The sequence below is a fragment of the Hyla sarda genome, chromosome 5 (genome assembly GCF_029499605.1).
Source record: "Hyla sarda isolate aHylSar1 chromosome 5, aHylSar1.hap1, whole genome shotgun sequence".
Classification (NCBI taxonomy): domain Eukaryota; kingdom Metazoa; phylum Chordata; class Amphibia; order Anura; family Hylidae; genus Hyla; species Hyla sarda.
Window position 1 is genome coordinate 312,419,987 of NC_079193.1, and position 27,833 is coordinate 312,447,819.

The following is a 27,833-nucleotide window of genomic DNA, read 5'->3' on the forward strand; positions in this document are numbered from 1 at the left end:
ATGAAGAGGACATTGTTACAAACGTTGTTACTGAGTCTTCCAAGATAGGATAGTGTCAACCAGTCCAGCCACATTCTTTCATAATTTGTCTCTGATTAATAGACCCGAATGAGGCTTATTCTGCTCGGGCCCCTGCAAAGGGAAGGTCAGTTCTGTGATTGAAAAGACTTCCCTCAGCAGCTGAAGAAGTGGGCTTTTTTATCCTCTTGCATTGGCTAGCACATTTATATTCCAGGAAAAAAAAATTCTAGCTCTCACTAATACCTTACCTAGTAATCTTTAGCTTCCTACTGCAAAAAATTAGAAGAAAATTCTGCTATCGGAATATTAATCCTGTTTTTGACAGGAAGGTAAACTGATATAATTACTTTTCTGTTGAAGGAATGGTGGTTTATACAAGTGTGAAAGCATCGGAAAAGGATTAGCATTTTTTTGCATAATGAAAAGCTCGGCTGAATAGGGCACTGAATGGTTGAATGAATGACCAAGATGAAAGCGAGATGGAAATGCAAGGCCTTCTTTTCTTTCTTCTTCTGCTTAGCTCTCCCTAAAGTTATATTTGCCCAAGACATTGAAATACAAGTAGGAGCTCAGATTTCAGCAACTTTATAGATGTCCTCAGCTTTCACCATCACGTGAAGCCATACATGTGATAGAAATCTGTCGAAGAATGGAAAATACAGGTCTGTGTGTATTGCTGGGACTGTTGTGCAACATGACCACACAGTCAGGGCTCAGTAAACCAACCCTGGATTGATCATTGATTATTTGCTATCTCTCACCCAGGAATCAATGATGGCTTAGCCTTAAATATGTGTCACATGATAATTATTATGTTCAACTGATGGATCTATATATGGTAATCTCTATGTATGGGAACACATAAAACACGTGTGGGGTAATCTGGTCTGTCTATGTATCTCTATCTAGTCATCTCATCTATCTAATATCTTTATAGCTATGCATGTCATCAAACCATACATATATGTGTCTATTGGATTGTAGAGCCAACTATCTTATATATGTATGTCTATGTACAAGTCATTAATCACAATATGTATGTTTATTGCATTATATATGTATTTATATTTTTAAATATCTCCTATTTACCTATCCATTATCTATCTTATATCTATCTATCCTTTATATCCTTCTATGCACATGTCTTTCTGACTACCTATGTCTATATGTTCTATTTATCTATCTATCTATCTATCTATCTATCTATCTATGTATCTGTGTGGACTCTGGCACCACACTGGACATTGGATAAGTAGTGCTGCAAATTTCTTGTATATATATCTATCTATTTATTTATCTATCTGTCTATCTATCTATCTATCTATCTATCTCATATCTATCAATCTAGTTATGCCTATGTAGATATTCTATCTATCCATCTATTTATTTATCTATCTATCTATTTATCATCTATATATATATATATATATATATATATATATATATATATTCTATCTATCTGTTCATCAATCAATCTTATTTTGTCTATGTAGATATTCTGTCTATTATTTTACTTATACATTCTATCTATCTATATGTTTATCTATCTATCTACCAATCTAAAGAACAAAAGGAGATTGGTAAGGCACGGTGAAGGACTTATAGTCCCAGCGGGTGCTCAGCTCCAGGGGGCTCGACCCAATGTCCCAAATTTATATAAATATCTATCTACCTATTTATCTATCTACCTATATATCTGTCTATCCCATATCTCTATCTATCTATCTATCTCATATCTATCTATCTATTTATCTCATATCTATCTATCATCTATCTCATATCTATCTATATATCTATCTGTCTCTGTCTTGTTATCTATCATGCTAACTGTGTTTATGTAGCTGTTCTATTTTTATCTATCTATCTACCTATATATCTGTCTATCCCATATCTATATCTATCTATCGATCTATCTATCTATCCATCTATCTATCCATCTCATATCTATCTATCTCATATCTATCTATCTCATATCTATCTATATATCTATCTATCTATCCATCTCATATCTATCTATCTATCTCATATCTATCTATCCATCTCATATCTATCTATCTATCTATCTCATATCTATCTATCCATCTCATATCTATCTATCATCTATCTCATATCTATCTATCTCATATCTATCTATATATCTATCTATCTATCCATCTCATATCTATCTATCTATCTCATATCTATCTATCCATCTCATATCTATCTATCTATCTATCTCATATCTATCTATCCATCTCATATCTATCTATCATCTATCTCATATCTATCTATCTCATATCTATCTATCTATCTATCTCCTATCTATCTATCTATCTATCTCATATCTATCTATCTATCTATCTATCTCATATCTATCTATCTATCTATCTATCTATCTATCTATCTATCTATCTCATATCTATCTATCTATCTGTCTATCTCATATCTATCTATCTATCTATCTATCTATCTATCTATCTATCTATCTCATATCTATCTATCTATCTATCTCCTATCTATCTATCTATCTATCTCATATCTATCTATCTATCTATCTATCTCATATCTATCTATCTATCTCATATCTATCTGTCTATCTCATATCTATCATCTATCTGTCTGTCTTGTTATCTATCATGCTAACTGTGTTTATGTAGCTGTTCTATGTTTATCTATCTATCTATCTATCACTATATAAAGTGTATATTTGTTAACCTCTTGATAACCACCCCGGCTGTTACTTCGCCTTCCTCTGCTATGTGCGTCCCTTGGTGGCTGGAAACATTTTCATCTGCCTTCAGTGGTAATGTGTATCATGTTCTCTGTGTTAGGGACATGATTTGCATTTGGATGGCGTTTGGATATTTTTCTTAGTAAGTTGCCGCTATGCCGGGGCCGGTAGCTGTTGACAGTGTGATCAGTGCTTCTAATTACGGCTCTCAACAGTAATTACAGCAGTTAAAATACCCCAAGTGTCGAGACACTTTGGAAGGTGGGAACTGGTTCCTTTTTGCACATCTGTAAATGAAATACAGTGGGGATAATTATTTATCTGTATGTACATTTAGCGCCATCCTTCTTAGTGTCAGGTCACCATAATTATCAATTTAGTGCCACCAAAGACAAGTGTTGGCAGATTCTGCCAGATGCTGACCTGATTTGTTTATTGCTAACTCCCAGAAGTTGCCTAACACATGCTGTCAGTTCACTGGGGATTCGGAGTCTGGTGCGTGTTTAAAACCAGAAAGAGAGAAGAAAAAAAAAAGAGTTGTCGCTGCTTTTTAAGAGCATTTTAACATTTGCTGCATTTGGTGTGTTTTTCTTTGATGCCGTAGATCCCACTTGGTCAATCGGCTGCCAAAAGTCAAGAGCGTGTTCTTACTGTACTTTGCAGTTTATCAGGCTGTCTTTAGCGCCTAATGCAGTGTTTCCCAACCAGGGTGCCTCCAGCTGTTGCAAAACTATGACTTCCAGCATACCTGGACAGCCTTCGGCTGTCCAGGCATGCTGGGAGTGGTAGCTTTGCAACAGCTGGAGGCACTCTGGTTGGGAAACACTGGCCTAATGCATTTTAAGCTAGGTAGTTTTGCAACAGCAGGAGGCACCCTGGTTGGGAAACACTGGCCTAATGCATTTTAAGCTAGGTAGTTTTGCAACAGCAGGAGGCACCCTGGTTGGGAAACACTGGCCTAATGCGTTCTAGGATTGGAAGTTTTGCAACAGCAGGTGGCACCCTACTTGGGAAACACTGGCCTAATGCATTCTAGGCTAGGTGGTTTTGCAAAAACTGGAGGTACCCTGGTTGGCAAACACTGGCCTAATGCATTGAAGGTTAGTTAGTTTTGCAACAGCTGGAGGCACCCTGGTTGGAAAACACTGGCCTAATGAATTCTACGCTAGGTAGTTTTGAAACAGCTGGAGGCACCCTGGTTGGGAAACACTGCCCTAATGCATTTTAAGCTAGGTAGTTTTGCAACAGCAGGAGGCCCCCTCGTAGGGAAACACTGGCCTAACGCATTCTAGGATAGGAAGTTTTGCAACAGCAGGTGGCACCATGGTTGGGAAACACTGGCCTAATGCATTCTTGGCTAGGTAGTGTTGCAACAGCTGGAGGCACTTTGATTAGGAAACACTGTCCTAATGCATTCTAGGCTAGGTCGTTTTGCAACAGCTGGAGCTACCCTGGTTGGGAAACACTGGCCTAATGCATTGTAGGTTAGTTAGTTTTTCAACAGCTGGAGGCACCCTGGTTGGAAAATACTGGCCTAATACATTCTAGGCTAGGTAGCTTTGCAACAGCAAGAGGCACCCTGGTTAACAAACACTGACCTAATGCATTGTAGGTTAGTTAGTTTTGCAACAGCTGGAGGCACCCTGGTTAACAAACAATGGCCTAATGCATTCTAGGCTAGGTAGTTTTGCAACAGCAGGAGGCACCCTGGTTAGGAAACAGTGGCCTAATGCATTCTATAGAAAATAAGACGTTTGTCCAGCTAGATGTCTTCCTTTTTTGTTTTCCTGAAGCTTCTGACCAGGTCGGCATGTCCACAACTGTTTCATACTGTTTCTTATTCCGTTACAATTTCTCATTACAAGTAAAAAACAAACTTTCTGGGCGAGCCGAAGAATGTTCTTGCAAAAGGCTGGATTTCTTTAAGGAAAATATACCTTCTTTTTTTTTTTTTAAATCTAATTTCTGTTTTAAAACATGGTTAAGCAAGCAGCATGTGTTGTCACTGGCAAGTCTCCAACGGCTGGAGAATTGGATAACACATGGGCTAATGGTAGCTTATGCGCTGTCTGCATTCTTACTGAGTGGGCAAAGGCCCAGAGCATAGTACAGTTTTAGCCTTTACAGCGGCGGACAGAAATATGACATGGCTTTCCTATGATGTCCTCGCACCGGACCTGTGGCCGTTAATCTTTTCTGGAATTTCAGTGCATTTAAAGCCCTTCCAGACCTATAACAGTTAAATCCTTTCAATTCCAGGCATGAAGTTACATGAGAATTTCAGTAGAAGTAAGATGATCTAGAGAGAAGTCCCTTTAGAATGGACGCCACAATAAAACAGAATATTGGGGGTATATGAGTTTTTGAGTGGTATCAGGGTAGGTATCTATAGTAAGAGTATAAAATACCAGGGGCTCCATCATTCTGTACAACTATACATAATACCATTGCATATGCACAGCTCCTATAGGGTTAACTAAAGTACCGTATTTTTCGCTGTATAAGACGCACTTTTTCTTCCCCAAAACTGTGGGGGGGGGGGGGGGAGAAGTTGGTGTGTCTTATGCGGCAAATACACATTAAAATCCTGTCATATCACGGCAGTCCCTGCGGCCATCAACGGCCGGGACCCGCAACTAATACAGGACATTACTGATATGCCCTGTATTTACCCTTCAGACGAGGCAATCAAAGCTGACTGCCGCGTCTGAAGCGAAAGCGAAACTAACCCAGCTGCTCAGTTGGGCTGTTCGGGACCGCCACAGTGAAATCGCGGCATCCCGAACAGCTTACAGAACACCGGGAGGGACCTTACCTGCCTGTTCGGTGTCCGATCGGCGAATGACTGCTCCGAGGATCCCCTGCATGGCCGGAGCTCTCCTTCATCGTCATCACGTCGTTGCGCATGCCGTCCCGTCATCCAATAGGAGCCGCGTGCGTAGCCGCGTGATGGCGGCGACGGAGAGCGAGGATACCGGGCAGCAGAGATGTTCCGGAGCGACAGGGTCACCCCGGGGACGCGGCGACAGCGATGGAGGGCGACATCCAGGGCAGCGGTGACGGGTCCGGAGCGGCGGGGACACATCAGTATTACCTCCTATACCAGTGGTCTTCAACCTGCGGACCTCCAGATGTTGCAAAACTACAACTCCTGGCATGCCCGGACAGCCAACGGCTGTCCGGGCATGCTGGGAGTTGTAGTTTTGCAACATCTGGAGGTCCGCAGGTTGAAGATCACTGTCCTATACTTTACATTGTATTTGGTTCAGAATCTTTTTTTTCTAGATTTTCCTCCTTTAAAATTGGGTGCGTCTTATATGCCGGTGCGTCTTATATACGGTATATGAATCCTACAGGCTTCTATTTGTCCTAATAAATTGTCTTTAGAGACCATGTATTATATCTCTATGACTGGCTTGGAAACCTGTACAGCTCAGTAATAATGGCTAATGCACATGAAATATTCTGATTAACATCATCCCATTACATCATCCACACAAAGCTTTTGAACACCGGTAGGACTGTACCGCATGGCCTAGTGTAGGCCTGTTGCAACATGTCAGACAAATAGAGAAGTGTTGTACAAATCTTTTTTCTTAATTATACATGCTAAGTGGATTAGATATTGCATTTCCTTAGCTTCATGCTAATCTGCCTTTGCAGAGATAGGGTGAGCAGTTCATTCTCTCTCAACCAAGCAGAAATCCTATGATTAAGGAGTCACTCCATTCTAATTTGGGTTTACATGGGGGGTAAATAAGACATAGTGAAAATGTAAATTATTTAACAAATTATTTTAGGAACAACATTGAATAAGCATTGGCTAATGTTTTTTTTTTTTTTTTCGGGGGCGAGGTTGGGGGGTAGATTCCCGCAGGTAGCCATATTGAATTTGACGTATATGAAGTATGGCTTCTTGGCCTTCTTATTGTTGGGGGTTATCTACTTATTTACTAGCAAAGGGCAAAAGGACAAACTCACAATAAATCAGCACAAGCCATCTGCAGTTAGATATGATGGATGTGTTCTGTGTCAGACAAAGAAGGTAGATGTGTCATTTGCATTTAGTAAAATTTGTGTCACTGGCTTTTACATGTTTCTTAGATCGTCATTTCATATAACTTACTTTATATAAAACTAAGGGCCTATATAAGAGGAGACTGAATAAAGTCATTGGTTAAGCAGTGACATCTTAGCTTATACAAAGCATCATCACACTTTTCCCAACTTCTTTAGAGAGAACTCAGAGGCGAGCCAGTCTACTAAAACTAAATAGGCAACTGTTCGAAACCACAATGTTGATCAGGGATAAAACGACGAAAGACGACCAAAGACATAGGGGAAGATTTATCAAAACCTGTGCAAAGGAAAAGTTGCCCAGTTGCCCATAGCAACCAATCAGATCGCTTCTTTCAGTTTGCAGAGGCCTTGATGAAAATGAAAGAAGCGATCTGATTGGTTGCTATGGGCAACTGAGCAACTTTTCCTCTGGACAGGTTTTGATAAATCTCCCCCATAAAGATTTGGTATGGGTACAAGATTTTAGATTTTTACCACAATGCCTGTTGAGAAAGGGGTATAGACAATCTGATATTTCACATAGTCCTAATCTTTCATATCATAGGCCCTTACATGGAAGATAGTAAAGTAGATCCTTTGATACTAGAATTTGCTACAATTTTTAAATAATGAAAAAGTATTCCAATTGACCATTACAGCTCATGGTACCATTATTTGCATCATTGAAGGGGTATTCCAGGCCAAAACTTTTTTTTATTTATATATATCAAATGGCTCCGGAAAGTTAAACAGATTTGTAAATTACTTCTATTAAAAAATCTTAATCCTTCCAATAGTTATTAGCTTCTGAAGTTGAGTTGTTGTTTTCTGTCTAACTGTTCTCTGATGACTCACGTCGCAGGAGCTGACCAGCTCCTATGTGGATATTCTCCCATCATGCACAGCTCCCGGGATGTGACATCATCATTGAGCAGTTAGACAGAAAACTTCAGAAGCTAATAACTATTGGAAGGATTAAGATTTTTTAATAGAAGTAATTTACAAATCTTTCTAACTTTCCGGAGCCAGTTGATATATATATATATAAAAAAAGGTTTTGCCTGGAATACCCCTTTAATGGTGTTAAATATGTCTTAAGAAACATCTTAAAGTGTCCCTGTCATTTCAAAAAACTTCACAGAGACATGTCAAAAGTTTGATGGGTCGGGGTCAGAAGGCTGACACCCCCACTGATCAGGAGAATAAGCAGGGGGAAGCACATAGTGGAAAATTTCACTTACCAGCTCGCAGTGATCTCTGTTCTGTGGCCCCATTATAAGTTCTCCTGACCAGTGGGGGCCTCAACATTGAGACCCTGACCCATCAAGACTTTTACCATGTCTCTATGACATGTGAAAAGTTTTCTGAATTGACAGGGACACTTTAAAATGTTTTCTAGTGGTTGCAGAGCTTAGGAGCTTTGTTAAGTGCTACTATCAACAAGGGACATCGTGTGTAGTGGCTAAAGTGGCTCACCTCTGATTTCTTCAATAACCTCATATAGGCACTTGGCTTTATTCTTCCCCTGGAGATGAAGGTGGGATCCTGGCAATAGGAACAAACATTAGAAGCATCTTACTGAGCCAAAAAGTGACTAGCACTTTTAGTTCAAAGCCACTGACCTCCATTTTCAGAGTTGTTGTAGTACAGTTGACTTGGTTTATGGTTTCAGATAAATGGAAGGTAAATGCTCCAAGTGATAATAAACCTTTTCACACTGACGCTTAACCAGTAGGCCTGCTGTTATGAGACTAGAATCAGAATATATTGAAACCAGTTACATTTTTGATACAGAACAAAATAGACATTGGATAGAAATCACCAAATCTGTACATTTTTCCATTTCATAGATCTCTTATACCATCAAGCCAAGGCAGATCCTAAACTACTGGGATAGGTTAAAATTAAAACACTTTTATAAATCATGGGTCCTACCTCTATTAATTTTTTCCCTTTGATGATGTTGAACTTTATATCAAACAGACACTGGGACTACTGCCATGGATTCGGTGAGGGAAGCTACATTAGGAGATAGTGATGAGAGTTAATGATATATTTTAGATGAAGCACAATCTGATTGGAGCCATTGGCTCATTTGTCAAGTCTGAAGTGAAAATGTCAGGACCAATGAGCATGTGAGTGCTGAAGGGGGCAGAAGGGCTTTTGGAGACACTGTTGTACCGGGAGTGGGCCATGATTTAAATACAGCTCTAGGGAAATACTGGGATTAGCCAACACTGTGCTCAAATCCCTAGCATAACAGTATTAGTTGAGAAAATCAGGTTTGTTAGGAAGGGTAGAAAATAAAAATCTGTAAAATAGCTTTAGGCTGCAGCCCAATAACTATGCAAAGCAGTGAGCCATTTTATGAAAATAATTTTCACTGATGTTATCTTGCATACATTAAACAGAAAGGTTTAGTACACAGACGCCAGGAGGTAGAATTTCTAGTAATATAAAATGTCCTTTCTTATGTAAATTATTTCTATTTAATGAACACGTAACATAATAAAATGCTAGCATTTAAATCTGATTTGAAGCTAAATAAATAAAGGCAAAACATGGGCATTTTTACTATGGGAGATGAATGCTTTAACATTCTGTAAAGAATGCTTTAATTATGAAGCCGATGGGGTGGGGGGGGGGGGGGGGGGTAAAGAAGTCTATGGCCTAAATAGCCATTCTTCTAATCAGCAGGCTTGCAGAACATTTTATTGAAACATATCCACTTTGCCTTTTTGTGCTCATTCAGTGAATGGGTTCAGGATCTCGTCCATCAGGTACAGTAAATTGTTCTTTGCTAGATAATGTACTCAGACAACTCCTGCTTGTTTAATTCTATTGATTTACAGTGTTAAACTGAAATAATCTGATACCTGCTTCCTGCCCTTCGGATTGTCGTTGCAGAGAGAGAGAGGGAGAGAAGCTGATTAGTTTTTTTCAGCTCTTTTAGCTGTTTTGAATGTATAATTATCATTGCAGGTCATTCGATAGTTGTTCTAATTGCTGCCAACCATTGTCTGCTTGCACTTAATGCTGAAACATGATCAACATCCTACTTTGGTTGATGTTTTGGTGGTAAACTTTAATTAACTCTTATTGCATTGAGGAGAAGTTCACTCACAGTGCTACACCACTAATCATTCACCTCCATTATGTCCTGGCAGATCTGCTTGTTCTTGCCTATAACAGATGAACCTCTCTGTAATAAAGCCCCAACAAACTCAGTTCCATAAGGTTGCTCCACAGTGATATTTTGTTGCTTCTTGTAGGAGATAATTGGCTAAAATAATTATTTGAGCTCGCTATCTGATTTTTCATACACCTATCTCACATTACCTTTTTCCTGCCAGGCAATATCATTTTAATAGAAAGGGTAGATTTAAGATAACATTATTCCGTCAGCTAGCTCCCACTATGCCCGGTTCTCCTGAATCAATACAATTAAGCTTGTCTCCTGTTGGAATTCTGGTAATTATTTATCTTAAAATACTTTTCCTGTAATGATATTGAAGTTAAGGTAATCAGGTTACTGGCAAATCATGTAGAATTCAAGTCTGAATTGCTGTCCGCTTGATTATAATTTGTGTGACATCAAGTTTGTTTGAGAAGGGATAATGTGAGGGTAAAGCAAGGGCCTTATAATTGTGGTTGACGTTTGTTTGTTTATAATGAAATCTAATTAAGGATCATACATCTAAAAACACAAAAGTTAATTACCGAATAGCTCGTTTCACTTCGACACAACATTAACAAGCCTCCTTGGTGCTTTGCGAAAACAACAAAAAAATAAAAATTACAAAAAGATGACGCTTTCCAGAAGTAGACTTGTCTCCTCTCATTTAGGCTTCCTAAGAACAAATTGAACTAAGGGAATTAATAACACAAAATAGGAAGGAATGTAGGAAAATCAAACTAGTAGACACCACAGAAACAATGACCTTCCTTACAAGTCTTCGAAAGTCCCTCAAAGATGAACCTTCCACAAAGTGCTGAATCCTAATAAACCATATTGAGTGTTGGCTTTTGTAAGATCTGGACGCCATCTGTTAATTGCCTGACCGGCATCACAGGGAAGGGGTGTTGAGCACACTGTTTAAATATGTACTGAAAGGCTTTAAATATACTTTCTCTCAGCCCCTACGCAGCCTGTTTTTTAAATTATCATGACTTGGAGGGTTGCTAATAGAAATGGAATGTTTCCAGAAATACCTGGCCTGTGATTAGTTTTATGAAGATAATTACAGTGGTGTTAGGCTTCAGACAAAGTAGTTTTTTTTCAGTAACCAAAGAATAGAAACTTTATTGTTGGGATGTTGTTAGAACATAGTCGTAAATTATGGTTTCATAGGACCAACTTCATCGTCTAATTGTTTAATGATGCCTTAAAACTCCAACTTGCTTTGTTAAAACAACAGGGGTCCCTCCTCCCGTGTGGATATGAACACACCACTTTGTATAGCTCGACCAAGTATACATGTACACAGAAGCATCACTAAGGCTTCTTCTATCAAAGAATGGAGCCTTAAAATTACTTTTGATTACTTCAAAACCCCTGCTGACTCAATGTCCTTCTGTTTCTTAACCACACTAATAATTATTAATGAACCATTATTGCTGGGACACTACAATGCTTGTGTTTGTGCCCTTTGAAAAAAAAAAAGTGAACCGCAAGTTCAAAGAAGCACAGTATGTATTTGTTTTTTAAACCTTGTTGTGGATATAAAACTCAGCAACTCCAGAATTACATAAAAAAAAAAAAAAAAAGAAAACAAAGGAAAATAGTAGCCCGAGCAACATAAAAGGGCTCATACAGTATGGTTTTCATTATTGTAAAATGTGCATTTTGAGCTACTCGTGCTCCAGCGGCTCCACTTGAGATGATAACTCTGCCAATAAAGATACAACAATGTATTGGAGATCATGGGGTACGAGCATTGTACCTATAAGAAAGATTAGTGGACATAAGTGGCACTCCTGGGTGGTGGTTTTTGTACAAAGAGTCCTAAAGGGAACTGTGCCAGGAAAACATGGAAGAATAAAGGTGGGCTTAGAAGAAAGTATAGAAACAACCCATATGGTGAAGATTTTTTATTAATCTCCCTATAGGCAAGAGTGAAGCCCTAAGATCTTTTCTTCTGTCAATGTAAATAGTGTTTGAAGGTCTCCGAGTGAGGAGGAGATCCATTTTACCCTTTGACTTTTTTTGTTGACTCTTGACTTTTTGTCACTGACATGGTAGGGTTTACTCTTCCCTATAGAACAAGGAGTAACCTCTAGTATTGTTTCGAGACTTATCTACAGCTGTTTATTTCATAGTGGAAGTAGAACATAAAATTTGGCTTCTTCCTTAATAGACGCATAGAAGTTTATCCATTTGCCCATTGCCCATTGTTAATAGTTTTGAATCATAATGAAGGAATCCTATTCCCAATTACTGTTTTCTGAGGTATTTAACTTGTAGAACATTCTAAAATACAAACACTTGCTCATGGAACTTTTCCACGTACAATCTTGCATAGTGACTTGGATAGAACTCTGTGAGCAAGGCCTTTTTTTGGTATGTTTTGCAGATCTCCTAATAAATGCCATGAATGTTGCTCAATCTTTAGTAAGCAATGGCTCGCTTGTTTTTAAACTGATAGAGGTAAAGAGAATTTGACATTAGGAACATTAATGCTGTGATATGATCATTGGTCTTAATCTGGCCATACATATTAAGGTCTCCTCCTTTTAAGTCAGAAGTCATGTGACACAGACCTGCTGACTGCCTCCTATTTAGGTCTCCTCCTTTTTAATCAAAAGTCATATGACTGTCTAAAGTAGTGGACTCAAACTGTGGCCCTCCAAATGTTGCAAAACTTCAACTCCTAGCATGTTCAGACAGCCGTTGGCTGTCCGAGCATGCTAGGAGTTGAAGTTTTGCAACATTTGGAGGGCCACAGTTTGAGACCACTGGTCTAAAGTGTATGAAGGCCTCCCAACTTTCCCCCAACAGATGATGTCAGAGGACAGAAGGGTTGTACATGTTGGATTTACTCTCGGAGAAATAAGCTGCCACTAGAGCTGAATGGCAGTGGTTTAGTCCTTTTCTCTCCAAAGAGAACACATGACTGGTAAGCCATGCCAAATGATCATATGTATGAGGGGATCGAGAGAGATATCTGTCTGCTGAACTTTGTAGAACCTCAGCTACTGAAAGTGTATGGCCATTTTTAGAAATCTGTTAGCCAAATGATTGTTTGGTCGTCAGCTATCTTAAAGGGGTATTCCAGCCTTAGATATCTTATCCCCCTCATGACATCACTCCAGAGCCATCATTCCCCCTCCCATCGACATGAATGGAGGGGGTGTGGTGTGACATCAAGAGGGGCATGGTGTGATGTCACGTCTCTGTCTCGGGGAGCAGCGACAACACAGAATGCCAGGTTCTGCATGGAGATTGTGGGGGTCCCAGTACACCCGCGATCGGACATCTTATCCCCTATCCTTTAGATAGGGGATAAGATGTCTAAGGTCGGAATACCCCTTTAACCAATCGCCCCATGCACAGTCGCCACATACTTCATCCACTGGGGGGCAGAGCCGGGGGCTACCATACACATTAGATAGTAAACCAGTCTTGTTGAAATTGGCAGATCTGTCTGATATATATCTTGTGTATATGGCCAGCTTTATACTGTTAAATGTTTATGATCACCGTATGCCCCTCTTTAGAGTTTTGTGTCTAAGTGACCTTTTATGGCAAGTATTTCATACATTTCATTTGAAGGTGTGGTAGGCCTCTGGGGTAGTGGTAGTGTAGTCAGGGTTTTGCTTTAGTTTATCAGGGGTTAAGGTTAACCCTATTGTTCGTGACGCCAGGCTGTGGGCTAATATGCTGAGGTAATTCTCCGGCCTATCGCCGCCCTTCCCAGTAACGATAGGTGCATGCGAATAATGACTGAAGGTCCACAAGGTAGTTGAACTTGAACTTGGATAAACTTTACTTAAAAGGCTTTCGGTACATCCAATGAACAGCAACAGTCTATTTCAAACAGTCTCTATACACTTCAGTGACTGACAGTTGTTGCGGACCTTGACTTTGGATATAAGTCTCTGAATTTAGGGTTAATTGTGAATATCTGTCCGGATTTAGGGGATAGATAAGGTCCGGTGATCTTGCAGAGTGCTTAGGGATTGATACACTCACAATTTTGTAATAATCACCCGGTGCCGCAAGGCTCGGGCTTAACTCACTGATGACAGCAGCGCAGATCCTTCTCTCACAACAGCCCACGAGGAAAGAGATGTTGCTTGCTTGGCTGCACAGGAACAAGAGCGCGAACAATGGCCGCCGCGCCCTTATATGGGCAGGGGCGGGGCCGTTTTGATTGGTCCGAATAACTGTCACTCACCGTTACAAGGAACGATGGGTGCAAAACGTCATAGGGACCTCCAAAGGTCCTTAAGCAAAAACCATAGAGTTTACCTGATCACGTGACCCACAGGTCCTGCTACGCTCCGTACAGGTAATTAACCAATTATATACATTTGTACAATTATATTTATATAAATCCTGAATAAACTGTTAAATTACTAATACCTAGATGAGAGGTGACAAGGGGTGGACTAGATAAGAAGGACCCCGACGTCCTAGGGACTCTGGCTATGGGGACCTATATACAGATACCGTATAGGATGCGCTACCGGGACACCACAAAGGGAAGGATATAATAGTTGAAGTCTATGCTGTTGTACTACAAGATTAGTATGAGTCTAAAATCCTTCATCCTTCCTCCAGTATAACAGATACAGACTGCTATAAAACACTCCCTGTCTAGCAATATTTTCCGTCTTTCATCTCCCAGGTCGCTAGGACCAATGGAAGTATTAGAAATCTCTGCTACATTATTGACATTTCTAAAATGACTGCAGTTGTAATGGTTTTGTACACAGGATGAATAAACAATACCGCAGAGCAAGCAACAACAAGAAATAGTCCAGTTTGCCTTTATTCTTAAGAGTTTTGAAGTAACCAGCCGTGGCTGAACTTCCACCAAGAACAGGATTGTACTGTGGTGGATTTACAGGTTGAAAGTATTGACAGATAAATAAACATGGTAATATGATTTGTTAATTCTCTGACATGATTAATGCAGTGAATTTCTTTCAAGAAAGACTTAATGGATTCCAAGGTTAATCTTTCTGTTTAGTAGGATTATGAACTTAAACTTTCAAATCTGAGAGGGATTTTTGAGGGTTGAAGAGGAAATGGATTGGGACCAGTCTCATCAATGAGCAGCTTGTAAAATTGAGTGCGATTTACATAACCGTTAAGTATTTTTCCTAATGTACATTGTGCGCATTGTAATACCTGGCAGAACCTTTCTGATTTGTAGATTAATATTTATTTAGTAAAGGAAAATCAAAGAGATTAAGAAGTCATCATTTTAGCTCTAATCCTGCTTTGCATAGATGAGACCAAGAGATGCGATTAATGCTTAAGGCTCAATGGGTCTCTATCTTACAGAAATACACATTATTTGCATTGTGTTTCAGTGCACTTAGAGGATTTTTGCTATCACCACTTTGGACTGATTAGATTGATTGGAAAGAAATATATTACTGTGCTGATAGTGGATAGTAAGAATCTCTGTTTCTACCACAAATGTTTGTATCAAATGATGGGTTTTAGTTTAAGTGACATTTTCAAAAGTGGCCTATGAAGATAAAATACACTTTTATGTCTTGACATCCCTCTAAAGTATTACCTTGACTGCACTACAGATTAGTTTCCTCCCAGGTCTTCACCATGTAGTCCAACAGTATACTGGTACAGGTTGAAAAGCTGAGAAAGATAGAACCATAGAGTCAATAGTATCAATGTCACTTCCCCTGAAGGCCTGTTAGCCAAGAACCTTCCTCCTTGAAAAATAACCTAGCTACAGAAAAGTTAAAATGTGTAGGAAGGGTATACTTAAGGATGGTTTCCCATACATTACTCACTTTTATAATAGATAGTCTTCAGCTGATTCCTGGTTTTGGTTGCTTTTGAAGCTATGTCTAGAACAGATGAGTGCACGTGGAGCACAGTTGGGCAAATGTGCCATATGCCAACTTTTTAAGCTGCTGTAATACTTCCGGTGTTAAAATGCAAGTCTAAAATGCATGTCTCAACTTATCTACTGGGTCTGAAGGGGTGGTGCTTCTTCTTGCAAAGACCAAAAGCTTGCAGAGTGAATCATATTCTGGTTATGCACAAAAGGAAAATAGCCCAAATGGTCAATTTTGGCAATTTCAGGTGACCATCATCTACAAATTACACAAACATTCTGCTCAGAAGAAGATCGCCATGTTTAGTCTGGCATCTTGCTAGAACAATTGTTCATATGAACAATCTTATAGGGCCATGTTGGAGCCGTTCATAGCCTCACATGAATGTCCAGCTTTAAAGGCCAAAGGATAGGTGATAAAATGTCTGATTGTGGGGGTCCCTGCTGTACCCGACATTTGTTTAGAGCACCAGAGGCTTGTGACGTCTCGGTCACGCCCCGCTCATAACATCACGGCCACACCCCCTCAATGCTTGTTTGACAGCCACCACGCCCCCTCCTATAGACTTGCACTGAGGGGGCATGGCCGTGATGTCACGAGCCTCCAGCCTGCATCGCCAGTCATCCACACCGAGCGAAGTTCACTCCATGCACTGGATGTCTGAGGTGCTGCAGCCGAGATCGTAGGGGTCCCCAGTGGCGAGACTCCCGCGATCAGACATCTTAATCCCAATCCCCAATAACTTCTTTAATATTTCCTTGTAGCAGAGTATTCTTACATGATCGGTAATTTATGTTTAATTTTTCTATATTCCATCTGTAGATGCTGCAAATCCTTGCAGTAAATCTGTTTAAGATGAATCTTCACAGGTTACTGCATCTCAAGATGAAGTACTGAAAAAATGACAGATAAAGTAGAAGCATACCACATGCAGTTCCCCATGCGGTATCCGTATTATGTTAGATCACCCTAAAAGAAAGCTACACGGGAGCTCTTAATGCACACCGCTTGAAGCCCATATCAAATAACGGTTTGCATCTATTAGCATATTTATTATTTGTCTACAGCTTCTATTCTGAAGAGTTCCCAAATATAGTCGAAATGGGTCAACCACAACCTCATCATGGATGACATGTTTTATGTTTAACAAATATTCTCAATACTGGGCTTCTTGGCAGCAGCTCGTAGACTAATGCTGTTCTGCTTTGTTAATTGTATGGAAATAATTATGCTTGCAGTCTTGTCTTTTGCTCATATAAGACAGTGTTCCAAATGTTTCATGCATGTTTGTTTACTGAGGCAACTTACAAGTAATTGCTCTCACTTCTTGCATATTGATTCTGAAATGTTCCTGGAAGGAAAAGGAACATGAGTCAGAGCTTAAATCCAGACTAACAGCGAAAGCTGTAGAATGATATTGATAAAGTTAAAAAGAAAGGAATCTATTGGATTAACCGAGCCAGGTCTGGCCAAACGGTGGTATCTGAGAATAGACTGATACTCCATACCCAACGCACTTTGTAGAGTCCATAGCCTGCTATTGAAATCTGTGATCAGCTGCTCACTGAACCAATATCAGCTGCTAAGCTCTTCAGAGATGTATCAAGGGAACAATGTAACTTGTATCTGCCAAAGTAATACATTTATAGGGCCCTCTGCGTTAAGACATCATGTAAAGGACAAGTAACCCCCATTTGGCTTCTGCTGTTTTCAGCCGTTAGATTAGTACACGTCAACAAAGATGTTGACACTCTTTGCATAATTTACATGAGCGCCCATTGCAAAGTCATGTTCAAGATATCTGCCTTCGAGTCCTATGTAAAAGGAAACTCAAGACTCAAGACAGGCCCTATAGGATTTGATTAGAAAATTAAAACAATATGAGCTTTTAGCTTCTATGGCCTGGAGGCGAGCGGAGGGAAAAAAATAAAAGATGAGAGGGCGATAGGAGTAGTCATCAGGTAGAAAGGCACTCCCCAGTCTGCCTTTGTAAGCTATCTCTTTGGCGACCATTAAAGACATACAATATTTGGTTTCATCCCTCTATTCAGACTTAATTACCTTCTCTCCTTTTGTCGTGACATAGGTGGAAAGTTTTTTTTCTCTCTTTTTTTGCTGTGTCAGAAGAGGTCGTCACACATTCTTCTGCAGTTCTCTTCATTAATTCCTCCTTGCAGAAGCATTTTCTATCGTGCTGGGAAGGTAGAAGGGTGTAATGGAAGAACCCTGAACCATCAGCAGGAAGCACTAAGCTGGTTAATGCAGTATAATTGTCTGGACATAGACTGGCCTTTGTTTGTGCGGTTCACTACGAATCAGCTGTAATTAACTCCAGAGTGTTTCCAGATTGCCAGCAAAGAAAAATTACAGCTTTTCTGTTTTAAATTGGAAAGAGCACAAAGACATTAACTATGCAGATTGCTTTTACTTTGATATATTTCTGTCCACTAAGGAAAAGCTTATTTCTCTCCCACTCTGACCCTCCTCCAACCCCCCCATCCCCAAAATAACAATGACTTGGTTATTTGATTTAGGGTCTTTTAAAGTTGTAATGGCTACTAAATAGTTCATCTGTTCCGCATTTTACCCGTCATATTTCATAAGGTTCTTCTGAAAACTTTCAAGTCCCTCGCCTTTTTACAGGTCTTTAAAAGTTGGGGGTGGCAACTGTTGCTTTTCATTAGTATGGCGTTTAGAATTTATTTACTGAGGTCAGTGGTAAAAGTAGCTTATGTCTATAATGGCTGCAGGTCTTGTGCTTTTTCCAACAGCTAAACTGGAAAAAAAATTCCTGACAGGCATTTTGTTGGTTGACTTAAAGGGGTACTCCAATGGAAAAAAAAATTTAAATCAACTGGTGCCAGAAAGTTAAACAGATTTGTAAATTTCTTCTATTAAAAAATCTTTACCCTTCCAGTACTTTTTAGCAGCTGTATGCTACAGAGGGAATTCTTTTCTTTGTGAATTTTTTTTGTCTTGACCACAGTGCTCTCTGCTGACACCTCTGCTTGTGTCAGGAACTGTCCAGAGCAGCATAGGTTTGCAATGGAGATTTTCTCCTGCTCTGGACAGTTCCTGATACGGGCATCAGGTGTCAGTAGAGAGCACTGTGAACAAGACAAAAAAGAATTTAAAAAATAAAAGAATTTTCTCTGTTGTATACATCTGCTAAAAAGTACTGGAAGGGTAAAGATTCTTTAATAGAAGTCATTTACAAATCTGTTTAACTTTCTGGCACCAGAGTACCCCTTTAAGTTATAAAAAGTCCAAAACTTGTAGTGGAAAGTCCAGCGCCCAGTTCTACACTCTATATTTGACATGTCTCAAGCCCATTTGGCCCTTAGTCATGGTCATTCTACGACTATGGCTATTCATAAACATGGGACTTAGAATAGCCACAAGATGGGCATGAAAGTCCTATGGGATCGGCAATAAAGCCGCTCTAGCAAAGTAGTCTCAAACTGTGGCCCTCTAGAGGTTGCAAAACGTCAACTCCCAGAATGGCGGACAGCCATAAAAAGACAAGAGGGAAAGTGCTCCTAGTGACATCTAGAGGGCCACAGTTTGAGACCACTGCTTTAGCAGAGACCAAACTAGCAGGTTACTGTGGTATAAAACAACACAGTATCCTTGGTGCAAAGTGGCAAATGATTAGCCGAATTTGGTAGATCTTGCCATACACTGTAAAAAAAAAAAAAAAAAAATGAATACATATTGGTCAATAGTATATTTAGCATGTATCATTTGCATAAGATGGTCAGCCAAAATTACCTAAATTAGCCATTTTGGCCAACCATTATCTTATGCGTATGGCCATACTAAGGGTCACACAGGCTTGAAACACATCAGATATGGGGTCCACCATACCATGTTGATTTACATAAATAAAAAGTTTTAACAAGTTTTTGGACTGGCCATAAGTCCAATATGGCGTCATTGTATTGGACTTATTGGCCAGCAAAGTGTAACCTCCACGTGGTTGGGTAAGCTGTACGACAATCGTCTCTGTTTTGCTTGTAGATTTATCGATAGGCCATTGAATATTTAATGTAAGTGTATTGGCACCTCATTGTTGATAAAGCCTTATCTTTTATGTTGGGTAAAGGAGAAAGGGGTTGGTTTTGGCCATGTAATGTTGGCAATTACAAAGTCAATTGAGTCAAAATCCACCAAATACACCACTTCATAGTCAAGGATTTTTTACATTGGCTAAAAAAAAGGTACCAGCAAAAAGTTCCTAGCTAATGGCTCTGATAATACTTCCCTTGTACAAAAGATCTGTCAGCAACTGATGCAAAGAGAGTCCGGCCAAAATCTTTTTTTTTTCTTCTGAATTTAACAATAAGGAATTTAAGCTTCAATGTGGCTTTAGTCACTAAAGAAAAGAAGCTCTTGGTGTCTGCATAATACCACTTTGATGGATTTTTTCATCAGTCCTCTGTACGTGGTAACAAATAAACAAGTATAATTATACTTGTGAAGGCCTATTCATTCCTTTGTCAGGATTAGATATATGTGCAGTTTTCACACTGAGCTTCTCTTTTGTCTTTGCCTAACTCTCTATGACATATTGATAGAGGATTTGGTATGGGGAAAAGGCCACAGCAGAGACAGTGATGACCTTTTGGAAACTTGATATAATTCAAAGATTTTTATTTATTTACTCTCTTTTTTCCCCTCTTGTTAAGATTTGTAGGTTGGTAGCACATTATGTCACAAGTGGGCAACTTTTAACCCTTTCTCAAAGAAAAGAATTGATGACAAAGTATCCGAGATGGTCAAATAGCAGATGGAATAGCAAAAACAATAGGCTAAGAAGCCCATTGGTTTTCTCCTTCTCAGTTCTAAGCAGTGTGGCTAACCTAGCATTCCTTTCCTTTCATCCTATCCTCTTGATCAGATCACATTCTTTTTAATCATTTCACAAACACTGTCTCACTGGACCGTAGAAGAAGGCTGGGACAATCTCAATTAAAGAGAGGAGTACACACCGTGTTTCTCCTTCTTTTGTTCTAATCAGAATTCTGCATTTTAAATACAGAGGAATTCACATCCCATTGTTCAGCAAGTGCCTTCTTTTTATTAGAGGAGATTTCTGGGTAGGGTTGTCTATGAGCTTTCGCAGAGCTTAGGAATCATGCAAAACACTTAGTGCTGAGTGGAAGCTGAAGTCAATAATAGTGGCACCACTTTGTGCCATCACCCCAATTCCTGTCACAGAATTGGGCACCGCAGTCGCCTCTTTATACAGCAACAGCTGCTTCTTATGTACAGAGGTATGTGCTCTTATTGTTTTTGTTGTGTCTTTTTGAACAATGTCTCATTCGTCTACTGCACCTTGCAGACTGTGACGTTTGATTTTGGATACGTTTTGGAACGAAAAACCCTCCTGCCTAAGCCGTCAGTGCTTTTTTGTGCTTCTGTTTTGTATTCAGCAGAGAACTTTAAAGTGTTTGCAGTGGCAGGGTTACTGTTTACTTTTCAGCACAACTTTGCTAGAACTATTTTTTTTTTTTTTTCAAGAAAAATGGTTATGACTGCAAAGCTTGAAGTTTCCCTCCTGGGCTGTCTACACTAACACCTCAGAAAGTATTGGGAGTTGACAGGAGTATTAATTAAATGTAACATCTGTTTGTGGAATAACTTCTGTAATTATTTATATCTTACATTGGAATCAGACCACCAAATAAGAAACCTTGTCGTACTTTCCTCTCGTTGACTGACTTGCACAAATATACATCACCTATCCATGAGCCGTTTCCCATTAGTTCAAAGAAATTGTATTTATTTTTTTAAATATATTTTCTTTACTGAAGTGCATATGTGTTTATACAACGGTGACCAAAATCTGATGTCATTGTTTAGGGGGGAGGGGGTGTTTGATTAATTCATGGGGGAGGATAATGTATAGAGATGTTTGTTATGGCAACAGTGCTAGTTAGATTGGTAAACTTTTTCTATGTATAGTGAATGCAAGGGCATGCTATGTGATTGACTCCTCCTCTCGCCTGGGTCTCTCTCTGACTGTTCTATCTTAAGTAGGAGAGAGCAGATTCATTAGTCTTTACACTTTGAGGTTATCAAATGCACATTAGGCACCAGCCTGACTGAGATCCAAGGTACATGTTGAGAGTAGTTTTTCTGTTTGTGCTGACTGCCTTCGTATTATGATATGGGCATTAGCTAAAAATTCCATTAATGATCTGCAAATCAGCTGAAAATGAACCAAGTAGGCGGAGTTTGGATTCATGGAGTCACTTTTTTTTTGTCATGCTCTCACCTTCAGTCATGTACCCTGCACAGACACAAAAGGCAGCAACACAATAGCACTTGGAAATTTGCAATACACTGACGTTGTACGTTAACTTTTTTCCCAACCTTTTTTTTGTTTTTTTTGTTTTGTTTTTACGTTCACAGTGTTTATGCAAAAAAATTCCCATCAGAAGGTAAACATGTCTGTATTTACTAATTAGAAAATGATTCCTCTTTCATGCTCTTTGTGATCAAATTATTTCAAAGAGGTTGAAATCTCCCAGCATTCCATGGAGCATAATTAACCTGTAACTCATCAATGATTAAAATTACACACCAAGCTTTGTGACGCTTGATGCAAGAAGCAATTAGACTGTCATTTTAGCCATCACTAATACCAAAACGAATTCTGATTCATTTTCAATCTATGCAAATGGCCTGATGTATCCCATAATTCTGCCATTCTGACATGGCTTGCGCGATTATTAGATTTGATTACTGTAAAAAAAAAAAAAATGAAACCCTCAAACTCCCCATTTTGTCTCCTACACTGACCTTTAAAGTTAGTAAGAAAAAAAAAAGATAATCGGTGATTATGGTCAGAAAACAAGAATCCTATTGTTTTCCAGGGTTCTGGGATATCTGAGTGGTAATCTTTTTTTAATGGAAGTTTTGACAAAGTTTTTTTTAGGAGAAATAGGGAACAACAAAAAGAAATGTGAAAAAGTCTAAAAGGGGTACTCCGGTGGAGATTTTAGTTTTATTTTATTGAAAAATCTTAAAGGGGTTCTCCGGTGCTTAAACATCTTATCCCCAATCCAAAGGATAGGGGATAAGATGCCTGATCGCAGGAGTCCCGCCGCTGGGGACCCCCGGGATCATGCACGCGGCACCCAATTTGTAATCAGTCCCCGGAGTGTGTTCGCTCCGGGACTGATTACCGGCGACTACAGGGCGGGCGGCGTGTGACGTCACGCTCCTCCCCGCAATGCAAGCCTACGGGAGGGGGCGTGATAGCTATCACGCCCCCTCCCGTAGGCTTGCATTGAGGGGCGGAGCGTGATGTCACATGCCGGCGCAGGCATGACGTGACACACCGCCCGCCCTGTAGCCGCCGGTAATCAGTCCCGGAGTGAACACGCTCCGGGGACTGATTACAAACGGGGTGCCGCGTGCATGATCCCGGGGGTCCCCAGCGGTGGGACTCCCGCGATCAGGCATCTTATCCCCTATCCTTTGGATAGGAGATAAGATGTTTAAGCACCGGAGAACCCCTTTAACCCTTCCAGTACTTATCAGTGGTTGTATGCTCCAGAGGAAGTTGTGTAGATTTTTTTCAGTCTCACTACAGTGCTCTCTGCTGATTCCTCTGTCTGTCTCAGAAAGTGTCCAGAGCAGGAGCAAATCCCCATAGCAAACCTATCCTGCTCTGGACAGTTTCTGACATGGACAGAGGGGGAAACATTTCAGGATAATTCATCATTTATTCATGTAAATCTCTGCTCATTCTGGCCTAAGAAGTCGGTGGGAGGCCCTACTCAGTAATTGTGTATACATTTCAATATAGAGAGTGATGTCAATCAGTGGATAGGATCGCCCACTTGACTACTTAGTCCAGAATGAACACAGATTTACATGAATAAAAGGACATTCTGGAACTTTTCCCACAAAACTATATATTAATCTCTCCAGCATTTTCTGTTCTATAATATGATGTCTGCAGATTGGACTGCATTCTCAACATGACAGGTTCCCTTTAAGCCCCTAACTTTAGACGTACCTAATAACTGGATGAATAAAATGGAAAGCTTCACATTAGTTGGAAAACAAAATGATCATTCTGAGATTGTAAATTCTATGTAATTTATTTTTTATTATTTCAAGGTTAATGCATATAGCCTAATAAGATAATAACTCTAATGGAAAGCCACATACCATTGTATGTGTATGGTATGAAAGTGTAAAGCAAATAATGTGCAGCCGCTATGAATATGTCTCCTTTTATCTAAGATTTCCTCATTTGGTTGTGCATAGGACACTATTAGCGTTTATGAACAAAAATGCAAATGTGATAAATGTAAATGCTGAATTAATAATGAGGATATATTGTTTCCTAAGTAACTTCTGAATACAGGTCAGACAATTTTTAAGGCAATCTATGGTTTAGTACTTTTAGGATAATTTAATTTCCTATGTCAACTGTTTTATCCCATTTAATAGAACATTTGTGAATAATGATATGTTACTGACCAATACCATCAACAATTACAAATGGCCTCTCTTTTTCTTTCTTTATCCAGGTCCCTGACAGGCCGGATGAAATGAGATCCACATGTAGCAATTGCCATGGAAACCTGTGACTCCCCTACTATATTACGGCAAGAAAATGGGCAGAGCACATCAAAGCTATGTGGAACAACACAACTTGATAATGAGGTGCCAGAAAAAGTCACGAGGATGGAGCCTGACAGGGAAAACAGCTCTTCAGATGACAACCTGAGAACAGATGAACGCAAAAGTGAAATCTTGCTGGGTTTTGGCGTGGAGAATGCAGTTGCCGCTCAGGTTAACTCGCCAAAAGAGATACCCTGCAACGAATGTGCCACTGCATTCCCCAGTTTACAGAAATACATGGAACACCACTGCCCTAACGCTCGCCTTCCTGTCTTGAAGGATGACAACGATAGCGAAGTCAGCGAGCTAGAGGACAGTGATGTGGAGAACCTAATAGGGGACATAGTTTACCAGCCTGATGGATCAGCTTATATAATTGAGGACTCCAAAGACGGTGGGCAGAATGCACAAACAGGAGCAAATAACAAACTCTTTTCTACAGCTATGTTTCTGGACTCGCTTTCAGGAGCTGGAGAGAAGAGTGATCAGTCTGTTTCGGCATCCATGTCTTTCTACCCACAGATCATTAACACTTTTCATATTGCTTCATCCCTCGGGAAACCATTTACGGCCGATCAGGCTTTCCCAAATACCTCAGCATTAGCAGGAGTTGGTCCTGTGTTGCACAGTTTCCGCGTCTATGATCTCCGACATAAGAGAGACAAAGACTATCTTACCAGTGATGGCTCAGCCAAAAACTCCTGTGTGTCCAAAGATGTTCCAAACAATGTGGACTTGTCTAAATTTGATGGTTGTGTTAGTGATGGGAAAAGGAAACCTGTTTTAATGTGTTTCTTGTGCAAGTTGTCATTTGGTTATATTAGGTCATTTGTAACCCATGCTGTGCATGATCATCGGATGACCCTTAATGAGGAGGAGCAAATGCTTCTCAACAATAAATATGTGTCTGCCATAATACAGGGGATTGGCAAGGACAAAGAACCTCTTATAAGCTTTCTGGAACCAAAAAAAAACAATTCTGTTTTCTCCCATTTTTCTACTTCAAACCTCATAGGCCCCGATTCAACCTTCCGTGGTTTATGGAGTGCTTTTCATGTTGAAAATGGTGACTCTTTGCAGGCGGGATTTGCATTTTTGAAAGGAAGTGCAAGTTCTGCCGGCTCAACAGAGCAGTTACATGGGGTCAACCAAATGCCAAAGGCTGAAGCGAATTTGGGGGGTTTGCCAAGTCCAAAAACAAGCACCCCAATTACCTCTATGTCCCACAGCCACTTGTCATCTGACTCAAACAAGCAGGTGGACAGCAAAAACCAAGACAGCAACTGTGAAAGGCATAAAGAGACCAGTAACTTACATTCTAATGGCGAGCTCCCTATTAAAAGTGAGCCCACTGAAGGGGTAGATGAAGAAGAAGAAGAGTCATATTCTAATGATCTTGAGGAGGAGGAGGTTTTAGGTGACCTGGCAGATAGTATCGGTAGCAAAGATTTCCCTCTCTTAAACCAAAGCATTTCTCCTTTATCATCCAGTGTGCTAAAATTTATTGAAAAGGGTACCTCCTCATCCTCGGTGACTGTTTCTGATGAGTCAGAAAAGAAAACTGCTGTACTTAGAACTAATAGCAATGTTGCTGGTAGCTTTAATATTAGTGGCAAGGACTTTGAGGATACAAGTGCCAGAAAAGACTGTGCAAATTCACTTTCACCAAATGAACTAATTAGAGGAGAAGAAGAGAATTCTAACACTCCTCACCAGCATAGCTTGGTACCCGGCCCACTTAGCTTAAACGAGGGCTCACCAGGAAGTGGTATAGAGTGTCCAAAGTGTGACACGGTCCTGGGGTCCTCAAGGTCATTGGGTGGCCACATGACAATGATGCATTCTAGAAACTCTTGCAAAACTTTAAAATGCCCCAAATGCAACTGGCACTATAAATATCAGCAGACTCTAGAGGCCCATATGAAGGAGAAACATCCAGAGTCAACTGGCACTTGTGCTTATTGTAAGACTGGACAGCCTCACCCTCGGCTTGCCAGGGGTGAAAGTTACACATGTGGCTATAAACCCTTCCGTTGTGAGGTTTGTAACTACTCTACAACTACCAAAGGCAACCTCAGTATTCATATGCAGTCAGACAAGCACCTAAATAATGTCCAGAACCTACAGAATGGTGGGAGTGGTGAGCAGGTCTATGGCCATACATCCCCGGCTCCTAACACAAGTCTCAGTGGCTGTGGGACACCATCTCCATCTAAACCAAAACAAAAACCCACCTGGCGTTGTGAGGTGTGCGATTACGAAACCAATGTGGCAAGAAATCTCCGAATTCACATGACGAGTGAGAAGCACATGCACAACATGATGCTTTTGCAGCAAAACATGAAACAGATCCAGCACAATCTGCACTTAGGCCTTGCACCAGCTGAGGCAGAGCTTTATCAGTACTACCTAGCCCAAAATATAGGCCTGACTGGGATGAAACTGGAAAGCCCAGCTGACCCTCAGATGTTGATAAACCCATTCCAGCTCGACCCTGCCACAGCTGCAGCACTGGCACCAGGATTTGGTCAGTACTTCATGTCTCTTCTTACCTTTCCTGCATGTCCATCATGTCATGTTTTATTGATGAGATACAATATATTGTTTTATTAGTTCAGTTATTTATCCTAAAATGTACTAGATTGAGTGAATAAATCGTACATTTTAGTAAGCGCTTTTTATCCGCTGCTTACATGGTGTTTATGGCTCATGTGCTCATAGTCGGCAGTCATGAAGAGATTTGTTATGCCACTTTTGATTCAGGTAGGGTATAACTAGCTTATTGTATTAGTAAGGGAGTATTGTATATTATGGCCCAAGTCCTGGACTGACTACTTGTCTATTGACCGGATCTGACAACTAATATACAGTGAGACCAGGAATTATGGCCATAATGTTATGTTGTGTTTTTATTTTGTTTAACCTATGGCTCCTCTATTATTACACCAGAAAAGAAAAAAAAAACATTCACAAACACAGGTCTAAGGATTTGTTCACATGTGCAGAACTTTTCAGATTCGGAAGGATGATTTTCCTGTGAACATACCCTAAAGGGTGGTTTTTATAAATGGAATTTGAGAAATGCCACATTTGTGTGTAGCTTTTCATGACTTTTTATCTGTGTTTTTGGTCCTGTTTTATGTGGCTAGATGTTATAGTAAAGTCTAGAGGGACTTACGAAACTCACAGCAAAGTTTTTGTGACCCTTTTTTTTTTGCTATGGATTTTTTTCTTATCCCAGCTCTACATATGACTTTTTTTTCCTTCTATTTAATGTTTTTCCCATAGCCTTCTTTGACTATGGGAAACATAAAAAATACATGTTAAAACTGCATTGTAATATGCTTGAAATTCAAAGTAA

General features: G+C 39.9%; 1 protein-coding gene across 6 annotated transcripts in view; it reads left to right on the top strand.

The window, feature by feature from the left end:
• Positions 1–27,833, top strand: part of ZFHX4 (zinc finger homeobox 4) — a 181,484-nt gene that overhangs the window by 13,778 nt on the left and 139,873 nt on the right. For 5 of the 6 annotated variants that reach the window (XM_056522183.1, XM_056522180.1, XM_056522179.1 and 2 more), the window contains exon 2: positions 24,379–26,999. In XM_056522183.1, coding sequence (XP_056378158.1) covers positions 24,425–26,999 — 2,575 coding nt within the window. In that variant the 5' untranslated portion in view covers positions 24,379–24,424. Of the gene's footprint in view, positions 1–20,916; positions 21,103–24,378; positions 27,000–27,833 lie in introns of those variants that run through there. The other variant, XM_056522182.1, reaches the window with a different exon arrangement.